This window comes from Lepidothrix coronata, unplaced genomic scaffold, assembly GCF_001604755.1.
Source record: "Lepidothrix coronata isolate B3197 unplaced genomic scaffold, Lepidothrix_coronata-1.0 Scaffold235, whole genome shotgun sequence".
Taxonomy (NCBI): domain Eukaryota; kingdom Metazoa; phylum Chordata; class Aves; order Passeriformes; family Pipridae; genus Lepidothrix; species Lepidothrix coronata.
The window spans coordinates 938,128-949,097 of record NW_016690415.1 but is presented as its reverse complement, the minus strand read 5'-3'; the positions used below and the strand labels follow the sequence as shown (position 1 = coordinate 949,097).

Sequence of the window (10,970 nt, the reverse complement as noted above, 5' to 3'; positions counted from 1 at the left end):
TCTTTCTGTTGTGCCTTTTGCAATCGGATATGTCTGTCACGTATTGGCCTCATAAGCCACCAGTGTGCCTGTAGCAAATGTGGATAGAGCCTTCCCAAATCTTCGTTCGTGAAGCCTAGCCATGAGTTCTTCAGTGACTACGCATCCTTTAAAAAGCAGGCTTATATCACTATTCCTGTTTATGAGAAGGGAAGGAGGAAAAGTGAAATGGCACAGTGACTTGTCTGACACAAGAGCATTGCCGGCAGTGGATACTGTATCTTCACTGATGTGGAAAGCATCTAGCTGTGGGTTGGATTGCCATTAGGGACATGGGGTAAGACTGTGTCTTTTGGCCATGTAGATATTTTACGATTATTTTAAGCATAAAGCAAACTACAACCCTTGTCTACAACCATAAAGCAAACTACAACCCTGCTGTTTACAGCAGACCATTGTTTTACATATGACAGTAAGTTACATCACTTGCAATTTGTGAAGACAACTCTTCAGTGTTTTGCTTTGATTACAGACAATAGGGTCAAAACACCACAAGTAAAAAAAAAAAAAGAAAGTGGTATCAGTCAGGCTTGGAAAGAAAAGCTTCAGGCTTGGAAAGCTTTTTTCCTCTATATGATTTTAATTAATCTTAGAAATGCACCAGTTGAACTGCAAATTATTTTCAAAAATCTTCGAACCCTGTGAACTCACCCTCCGTGAGGATGTTGAGGCACTGGAACAGTTTGTCCAGAGAAGTTGTGGATGCCCCACCCCTGGAATTGTCCAAGGCCAGGTTGGATGGGGCTTTGAGCAACCTGGTCTAGTGGAAGATGTCCCTGCCCGCGGCAGGGGGGTTGTTTATGATCTTTAGAGCCCCTTCCAACCCAAACCACTCTGTGATTCCATGATAAACTCCAATCGCGTGCTCCATGGGAGAGCATTTACGGTTATCTCCACGCCGCCGCGTCCAATTATTAACAAGAAGTCGACATCAAAGGCTAATTTCAACACTTTCACTGTGCATTTTGACAGCGTTGCCGCCGAAGCAGCGGCGCCCGAACCCTCACACGCAGGCGCGGCGGCCGCGCCGGGCGGCGGGAGCAGGAGGCGGGTCCGCGGGCTCGTCCCGGCGCCTGCGCTGCGGCGGGAGCCGAGACGGCGGGTGAGTGTCGGCTTCTGCTGCGGCTCCGGCTCCGCCCGCGGCCGCCATTTCGGGGCGCCGTGAGGGGGCTGCGCCGTCCGGCCATCGCTCGGGACGGGCGCAGCTCGCAGGACCGCGCAGCCCCGGAGCGTGGCGGGGCGTGCTCGCCGGGTGTTTCCTCGATTGCTAGGCTGTATCTCAGCAAGAAGCTTGGATTTTGTAAAGAAAAAAAAAATCAAAAAAATAGCCATAATAATTTTTGCGTTAATTTTTCCTTTTGCTAGGCTGTTTACCTCAGAAAAGATGGCAGATCCCTGGCAAGAATGTATGGATTATGCAGTTGGTTTAGCAAGGAAAGCTGGGGAGGTATGTATTAACTCTTTATAAATATTAGCATTATTTATTGAGTCTAGTATGTATGTCGGTTTTTGAAGGAGGTTGATGTAGAAATTTCTTCTAAAGAGTGTTTTGTCGAAAACATAAATTAGCAGAATCATTCATGATGTACAAGTTCAAAATTAGAGTTTTTTATGTTTGCAACTTGTTTAATTTAAAAAAACAACTTTGCAGTTTTCTGATTAAAGACTTAAGAGTAACTTCTGTTCCTTAAATCTGATTTTAAAAGTAAAATAAAATTCGGAATCGTGGTAAACAAAGATCATGTCAATTTTCCACCTTAAACTTCTGCTATCTACCTTATTTTACCACTTGAAAGCTGATGACGGTCTTTCTTGTGGCCTCTTGTTGGGAGACAATACCATACTGTGTTCTCTCCGTCCCTGTAAGTGTCCAAGGCCAGGTTGGATGGAGCTCGGAGCAATCTGGTCTAGTGGAAGGCGCCCCTGTCCGTGGCAGGGGGGTTGGAACTAGATGGTCTTTAAGGTCCCTTCCAATACAGGCCGTTCTATGATTCTGTGTTTCTCTTCATGAAGACTGCTTTGCTTGCAGTATACATCCCTTGCAGTGACGGTACTTTGCCCATTTGTGATCTAAGATGCCCTGGAACAAGAAAGAGTTTGTACATCTTGGCAGAGCCTCAGCACGAGTGGTTACCGAATGTTCAGTTCTTAGTAATTCTGCTTGGTACATTTGAATGTTGTGGCAGCCAGGCAAGATGGTGCATGTACTAATTCTGTCCCCTGGAGCTGCAGAATCTGGAGAAAATTGTCTGTGCAATGACCTCATTAAAATCTTCCCTCAGAAAATCTTTCTGAGTTATAGTAAAAAAAAATCTGGGGACTGTGAGGCATGGATTCTTGCTTAAGCTGATTCTGATAGTTTTAAGATCATAAATGCAGAGTGTGGCTAGAAATAGCTGACTTAGGTGTTTATTCAACTCTGGTATTTAAATTTATAAATCTAAAACTTGTCCTAACAAAATGGACCCTGGTTTCATGTACCAGTGGATCTTCCTGGATCTTAGATTTAAGGTCATGTAAAACTTTGTGCTGAGTAGGGACTGGAGATGTAAGTCCTAGCTCCTGCAGTTAAATCCAGATTTTGTCACTGCTTGCTTTTCTGTTTTGTATGTGCAGTATAGAAAATAACTGTAAAAATTATGCTCAAATTTTTTTTGAAAACTAATATTTTCCATACTGTTAGTGGAGAAAGATTTTTATTTTTTTTTTTTTTTTTTAACAGATAATCCGTGGAGCACTCAAAGAAGAAATATCTATTATGACTAAAAGTTCACCAGTAGATTTGGTGACAGAAACTGATCAAAAAGTAGAAAACTTCATTATTTCTTTGATAAAAGAAAAGTATCCATCTCACAGGTACAGCTTCTTATGAGTACACTTTTGACAGAAGGGGAGGGGTGACTGGAAGAAGAAAATTGAAAGTTTATGATTTTGCCTGGTAAAATTTCATTACAATTGGCATGCTGTAAAGCTGTACCATTCAGTAAATACCTTCAATAAAATTAAGTGGTTTAGAGTAGTAGTAGGTTGAGGTTTTGCCCAGGGCTGTAGTAACAAAACAAGGTGTCTGCAGGTCTACTGCCATGAGCTCAGTCTTGCTCCAGACTTAATGCTGAAAGTCACTTCCAGTTGAGGCAGCTGTAAGTAACTTCTTGGCTATTTGTGTTGGAGAATCAAAGGTGGTCCCAGGATACCCAGAACCCACGTTTCTTGTCTGCTGTTGAAACTAGTGTGCCTTTGCTGTCTGTGTTGGATGGGGCCCATGGAACTGAGTGTGCCTTTGGCAAATCTCATACAGTTCGAGAACATTAAACATCTCTAAAAGAAGGCAGGATCTTCTGATTCTGCAAAACTGAAAGTGTGTCATACAAAATACTGATTTTCTACATTGCTCTTCTCTTCCACCCCTCCCCACCACCCCTGAAAAATTTATTCTTGAAGGATGAATTACAGGTATTTCACTTACATGGTCTTTCTTTCCTATTTTGACATAATGGCTCAAGGTTAGTACTGTTTCCTTAAAGTAGGTTTGCTATTTTTTTCTTTCATTTTCTTGGAGATTTTGTTATTGTAGCTATATATGTGGAATGTAGGAAATATATGTAGAACTGGAACAGCTGAAGTTATGCAAAAGTTCAGTAAGCTAACCAAACTACTGTAAGCGTACAGACCTGTGGAATGACCTTGAAATATCCTTGATAAGCATTTTAGAATATTTTAGCTGCTTTTTATTTTAGATAATTGGTGTCACATTAGTCATAACAGTGTTAAACTTCTCTTTCTAATGAATTACTCATCCACCTAAATAATTACTCAGTCTCTCATCTCTTTGTGAAGATCTGCTGCTTTTTGGAAACATGCTGTTCCTTTCTGATTAGTCATCTTCACTTCTGTAGTTAATCATAAAACTCCCAATCAATATTAAAGAGACCTTATTTGTTTCCTCTCGTTTTACATATTTGTGGAGGAAAGCATGTGTTTGGTGCAAGCTTCTCATGGGTTGAGTAACGTGTGATAAATTGTAACAACATGGAAAAGGTGTAGAAGAGAATTCCACCCACTTCATCCTAATAATTTTGCAATTCAGAACAAATGCTTTTGTGAGCAGCAAAAGTGTGAAATTTCGTTTCCTGTGGCATTGTACCTGTGTGTCCCTTGGGTTTAGTACTATGTTTGACCATGCACTCCACAGTCTTCTTCAGCAGCTCTTGTTTGGATTTTCTCCCTTCACCATGTTACTGTTTTGTAATGCTTGTAAAACTAAACATCACTGTTTTGAATGCTAAATTCCAGTAATGTATATTGAAACACAAAATTCTTTTCCCCACGTATTGTGCTTATCTGTGACATCACAAATATCAGTGGAAGCTTGGTTGGATGTGGTTGGTGCTTTTTGGATAAATAGTGTATTTCTCATCTTTTTTTCATATGATCACTGAATTTTAGTGTCAAGGACAGTGTTGTAATTCAGACTTTTTAATCAATTTCTTTCTGTCTTTTAAATATATTTGCTACTTTAGCTTTATTGGGGAAGAATCTGTTGCAGCTGGAGAGCGGAGCATTCTGACAGATAACCCCACATGGATTATAGACCCTATTGATGGAACTACCAACTTCGTACACAGGTCCACCTTTCATTTTTTTTTCTGTTAGCAACCTCAACTGATTACTCTCTTTCTTTCTCCAGTTCCATGAAAGTAAGGTTGTTTTTAACTTTTAAATTGCTTTTAAAGAGATACTGTGAACTTGTTAATAGTTACAGATTGCTGTTTGCATTTATTGAGAGCTCTTGGGCAGTTTTTTAAAGCATTTTAGTATTTCTGTAAGTGTCTTAATAGTCTCACTCTGTAACCAACACCAGTTTTTCCATGAGAGGCCTATACTGCATAGTGGGGTCAGCAGTCTTGCCACAGATGCCAAAGAGGGGTGTGCAGATTTCAACAGTAAAGGTCAGGACTCAGAATCAGGAGTTGCAGCGTCTTCAGAGAGGCAATAACAGCTTCAAGTGATGATTTCTAAGAAATTTTAAATCCATTGAGATCTAGGAGCCTCTACTGTAAGAGAAAGCAGAATACCACCAGTAACTGTCAGTGGTATTTTATACTAGGATGGGGAGGGGACTTTCAGTGTAATGCTGACAGCCTGTTCCTTATAGGAGTAGTCTTTGAAACAAGATGGATTTTGACCCTGGTGAGCTTTTCAGAGTTTACTTGATTCTAGTTTTTAAAAGACTGCTGTTATGTGCCCCATGGCTTTTAAACAGCTGCTGACTTCTGCTAAATAGCTTGTTCAAAAAGCACTAAGAAAATAATCCATTTTGCTGGATTTTCAGGCTTAAAAGTCCGTATTATTTGCAGATAGTAATAAAAGCAAATGTTTGAAACTTAGACTGAGATGCAGCCCACCATATCCTGTATATTCCCACTGTCTGTACTCTTCCTGCATTCTCTGATATCTCACTTTTGATGGAGAAAGGGGAGGTGGGGGGAGAGGTAACTTGCTTTTGGAACCACTTTGGCCAGCTTGCTCCTTCTGAGAAAGGTCAGTAGCACAGAGGCTTGTTTGTATTCTGCGGCTGTAAAACAACAGTCCCTGAGCTAGTAACAGCTGTGACAGGGAGAGTTTCAGTGGGTGGAAAAGTTTGTGCTTTAAATGGCAATTAGTGGTCTTGGGTCTTATTTTCAACTAAATTGTGGAAATTCCAGAAAACTGTTTTCTTTATAGTCCAAGTTTCTTTTTGAAGTATAGATTACGTTTAACTTTTACATATTAAGAGTAAGCGTTGTAATTGAAGAAGTGTAGTATCTCACTATAAATTAGTGAAATGTTTTGTTTTGTAGGTTTCCATTTGTGGCAGTTTCAATTGGCTTTGTTGTAAACAAAAAGGTATACTTTTTTTACTTAATATCTAATCAAACCCAAATTAATTGCTTGTTGCTAGTTACAACTAAATTCTGTGATTTCACAGTAAATAGGAAGGAAGGGAAAAAAACCTCAAGGTATTTTTATTTTTTTTTGCAGATGGAGTTTGGAATTGTGTATAGTTGTATAGAAGACAAGATGTATACTGCCAGAAAAGGAAAAGGTGCATTTTGCAATGGTCAGAAACTTCAAGTATCAGGCCAAGAAGGTAAGCTGAACTGAGTAGCTTGTTTCTGGTAATTGCCAGATGGCAAATAAGACAGCAACAGTTTTACACCTGAATATATTGCTGTTTCTTAGGTCATAGTTTTGTTTTGCAAGACTTTCTTTGCCCATGGGCTGTTTAGTTTTGAGAAACAGCTCTTACGTTCTCTTTGATACATATAACATGATCTGTGCAAAATCAGGACTCAACAATTGAAGATTTTGTTCCCCAGGTGTCTGTGTTGGGGCTTTGTTAGTTTGGTTCTTTGTTTTTAATTCCCTGCCTGTCTGTAATCTGTTTGTGAGTCTGTAACAAATCTGCCAAACAATTCAGCTTCTCCCAGGTGCTACCTAGTGGTTGAAGTCAGTAGCACTCTTCTATGCTTACAACCCATGTAAAGTAAAATCCACACTTCAAATGAGACCTTTAAAGATCTCAGGATTGTGTTAATTTTTATAGCAATAGAATTTTATTTACTAATAGCATTGATTACTGTATATGCACATTTGAATGTATATGCACCAGATCATGCTTTGTTCCTTGTATTTTATTTTTTCCTGCCATTTTCCAAGTAAGAACAGATTTTTATATGTATAATATATGTAATATTTTATTAAGATACCTTTTATTCAGTCTTGCAAGAAAGCAATTAAGTAAACTCTGCTAGCTACTGTTATTATTTAAATTGTGCTGTTGGAAGATTGAGGTTTTGTTTCTTTTCCAGACATTACAAAATCCCTTTTAGTAACAGAATTGGGGTCAAATCGTGACCCAGAGACTATAAAAATAATTCTTTCTAACATGGAAAGACTTCTCAGTATTCCTATTCATGGGTAAGATACTTCTATTTTTATATATATTTATATATACTGACAATGATTAATGTTGTAAATATGATCATTTTTAGGAAGGATTAGTTGCATTACATTTGACACCTTAAATGTGAAACATAATTTAAATGTTTCTGTTTAGTAGCTTCTGCAGAGAAACTAATTGTGTTTAACTTTTTCAAGCTGGGACATATGTAAGAGAACCTAACAATCCGCATTGAGAAGCGAAGCATGTTTGGGTTTGTAGGACTACAAAGTGCTGTATTTACAAGTTAAAAAATTGAAATATAATTTTGTGCCGTTTTTCCTCCCTAGAAACACACAAAGAGTAAAACTTGGATGGAGCATTATTATATTTCTTAGTTTCCTTTCCTCATAGTAATGAAAATTTGGGGGTTTTTTTTATCAGGAGACAGAAGTACATCTCCCTTTCATCTTTCAAAGCTGTAAATTTTTTTTTATTTGTCCAAGCACTTGGAATTGTCTATATACTGCTCTTATTTTGACTACATTCCCTGCTTCCTCTCCTCCAGATAAGCCAAAGCCTGCATTTCCACAAACCATTTTAAAGTTAAAGGAGGTTTCAGCAGATAGTTTTTTGTTACTCAACTGTATTCATGTTTCTGAACTAAAAGGGTTTGTAGTTTTATGCTGAGATTCTGAGGATTCACTTAACATGCAGATTTTCTTCTACCTGCAGAAGTCTTCCGATGTCATTAAAGAATATATGTGAAGTTGTAAGTAGGGAACACATTTTAGGTGTGTTGTCAGTTCAACTTCGGCATTTTATTTGTAAACAGTAATTTAAGATTGGAGTTATTAAAGTCGGTTCTTGCAGTAACTCAGCTACTACCAGTTACAATTTAATGTATGTTTTACTGATAATTGAAATAACTGCAGTTATTTGTACAAGCCACACTCAGTAAGTGCTTCCACATTTCCAAAAAAAACTGAAATATGTGACACAAGAGTTTGATGAAGTTATCCAGACAAAATTTATGCTGTTTAATTTATTTTTTGTGTTAACTGTTATAGGGTTTTATAAGTCAGAGATGTTTGCTGAGCATCACCAGAGGACTGAAATAACTGGTTTTTCAGCTCTGAGTAGCGTATGCTCTACTTGAATTCTTGTATTCAAAGAGCAAAGTAGAATATCTGTTACTGTTCCATGTGTAGATTATCTTCCATAATATGTTTGAGGTTAAGAAATCATTTAAGATATGTTTAAAACAAAATTGACTAACAGAATTTGTAAATACAATTTCTGGAAATCTGCTATATTTGGAGAACTCTTCAAGCTACTTAAAGAAATTCCCATTTCTTTACAAGTTTCACTGCAGCATTCCGTCACACTTTCTCTGTCAGTTGACTTTGCATATGACACTTCTGTGTTCTCTGTGCAGTGTACACAGACATTGTAGCTTTTTTATAAACTGTTCTCAGTTAAAACAACAACTACATCTCCTTTAGGATTAGAGCTGTTGGTACAGCAGCTGTGAACATGTGCCTTGTGGCAACGGGTGGAGCTGATGCCTATTATGAGATGGGGATTCACTGCTGGGATATGGCAGGAGCTGGAATCATCATTACTGAAGCTGGTGGAGTGCTGCTGGATGTAACAGGTAGATACACGGGCCTGCACAATACTCTCTTGTCCTTTTAAATGGCTAATTGGGAGCAAAATATAGCTGAAACGAGAAGGCAAAGAGTTCTTTTCAATCCTCTTTTCAAGCTACCACTACTGAACAGAGTTCCCATCCCATTAATAGACAAAGAGAGGGACAATTGTATGTTTTAAACTACAAGACAGCCTTTAATCCCTTGGCTGCACACGTGGAAGAGTGAAAAAAGGCAGTAAATATACACTGAAGAGAATTAAATGTAGCTCATACAAGACACCTGTTGTGTTGAATGCATTTTTATCCAGAGTCAAAACTTGGTCCTAAATAATAATGTATAATTTACACTTGATTTTTTTTCAATGCTTGTTTTCTTACCAACTTTTAATTTTCTCCGTATATAAGCTGGTTTCTTTGTTTGCTTTGGTTTCTAGGTGGACCATTTGATTTGATGTCTCGAAGAATAATTGCAGCAAGTAGTCGAGCTATAGGAGAGAGAATAGCCAAAGCACTTCAAGTAATTCCTCTGAGAAGAGATGATGCAGCTAACTGAATACCAAAGCTACACCTGAAATGTCATTATCTAATGTTGTCTCATATTCCCACGTGGTGCTTGTTCTACACCTTGAATAGATGGTAGTCTTTCAGTACTGGTGTGACTGCTAAGTAGAGCTTTGAGATTGGAACAACATTCTGAGTAAGCTTTAAGTGTTGACTATTTTATGTAACATCACAATTAGATAAAAATCAAGAAAAAGAAGCAAATATATGCAACTAGTATTTTCAAGTTTTATACTACACTGAAGACGTAGCAAGAGACTCTTTGATGTATAGATAAATAAAGATCTCTAGTTCTGTGAGTGACAAAACAAAAAATCACTGTCCTTACACCACAACCTCACATCTGATCTTGAACCCAAAAGATGAAGGCATTACTGTTTGTCCAGTCTTTATCTGATCTTCAGTGTATCCATTTCCTTACTTTGTTGCAGTTTTTTTAGAGGTAGTCCACACATTTCCAAATTTGTTAGTTGCCTGTTGTTTTGCCTCCAGTTTAAAGACTTTATTACTTACCTGCCATTGGTTTTGTAGGCATCATTCTCCCTTTCTTATGGTAGATAAACACAATCTCTTCTTTAGCCTCGTACATGGCCAGTACACTTGCAAATCTATTACAGCTGCAAAAGTAGGAGATATTGTGCCAGAAAATACGTGCATCTCACAGAAGTTCTGAGCACACCTTCTATCACCAAATGTTCTTACTCTAAATGAAGATGAAGTATGATTTGCATTTTGTTAATTTTGCTTGAGTTTCTTCATGGATCAGTGTGTTTCAAAGTCTAAGGACTAATTAAATCCAAGAGAGTTTTCAATAACTCAGATGGCAAAAAAATAAGCCTATAGTCCATATTTTTTACATAATTATCTGTAAGTTACAAAAAAAGTGACCAACCAGGACCGGGGTTCTGTTGTGTTGTAGAGTGTACAGACACAAAAGATACATATCTAAACCTAAACTCTTTATAAATCTAAGAAATATTAGTGATTTAATTCTTGGTCTCAGTTGTTCCAAACTTTGAAAACTGTACTGGTTCTTTGAATTTTTGTATTTAAGATTGTTAAAGGCATCAGTGCACTGTTCAAATAATTAATGCACTTTAATTTAAAGATGTAACTTAAAACGATTTTTAGACTTTTTTTTGTGTCAAAAAGTTGTCTCTTTGGTTGGTTAGTCAAGACACAGCAATGCTTTGGAAAACCTGACTTTTTGTACTGCTGTCCCACTTTTTATTTTGGAAAATGGTGTACTCTATTGAAGTTTCAACAGATTGCTTATTATAAATTTCAGTCTTTTATATCAGTTGATTTTCGCAGATTTTGCAGAAGCACTTAATATTAAGTTGTATCTAATGCCAGATGATTATTGTTAATGAGGTCAGCCTGCTGTTTAAAGGTCTTGTCAAAAAGCCAGACTTACATGAATTTTACTTTTTAAATTCCCACTGACAAGGACGGAAATCTCTTGAGCATTTCACTGTAACTTTATTGCTGTAAACAATGTGGGATCATCATTATTTTTGAGAATTATGTCTTCTGTAACATTTCTGTGGCCTTTATATAACAAATTCTGCATAACTTTATCTGTGAAATGGAGACGTCTAAAAAATACTTGAGATGGGAGAACGTTAGAAATAAATACACTTTAGCAGCAGTGGCTTCTGGTGTGCTTCCTTTCTTAGCGTTCCTCAGACTGCAGTGCTGCGTCCCAAAAAGCTGGATTTGTGGGCCTCGAACTTCATCTGATTGGAATGCTCTTTTCTTCTTGGCCTCTGATGTGCATAGATCATAAAGCAG

At 37.7% G+C, this 10,970-nt stretch overlaps 1 protein-coding gene across 3 annotated transcripts in view; it reads left to right on the top strand.

The window, feature by feature from the left end:
- LOC108507007 (inositol monophosphatase 1) overlaps positions 1–10,827 on the top strand; it is a 25,614-nt gene extending 14,787 nt beyond the window's left edge. The window contains exons 1-9 of one of the 3 annotated variants that reach the window (XM_017834573.1): positions 1,123–1,141; positions 1,405–1,486; positions 2,762–2,895; positions 4,560–4,664; positions 5,880–5,925; positions 6,061–6,169; positions 6,891–6,999; positions 8,467–8,618; positions 9,050–10,827. In XM_017834573.1, coding sequence (XP_017690062.1) covers positions 1,424–1,486; positions 2,762–2,895; positions 4,560–4,664; positions 5,880–5,925; positions 6,061–6,169; positions 6,891–6,999; positions 8,467–8,618; positions 9,050–9,168 — 837 coding nt within the window. In that variant the 5' untranslated portion in view covers positions 1,123–1,141; positions 1,405–1,423 and the 3' untranslated portion in view covers positions 9,169–10,827. Of the gene's footprint in view, positions 1–1,122; positions 1,142–1,404; positions 1,487–2,761; positions 2,896–4,559; positions 4,665–5,879; positions 5,926–6,060; positions 6,170–6,890; positions 7,000–8,466; positions 8,619–9,049 lie in introns of those variants that run through there. The other 2 variants (XM_017834572.1, XM_017834575.1) reach the window with 2 other exon arrangements.
- The last annotated feature ends 143 nt before the right edge of the window (positions 10,828–10,970 follow it).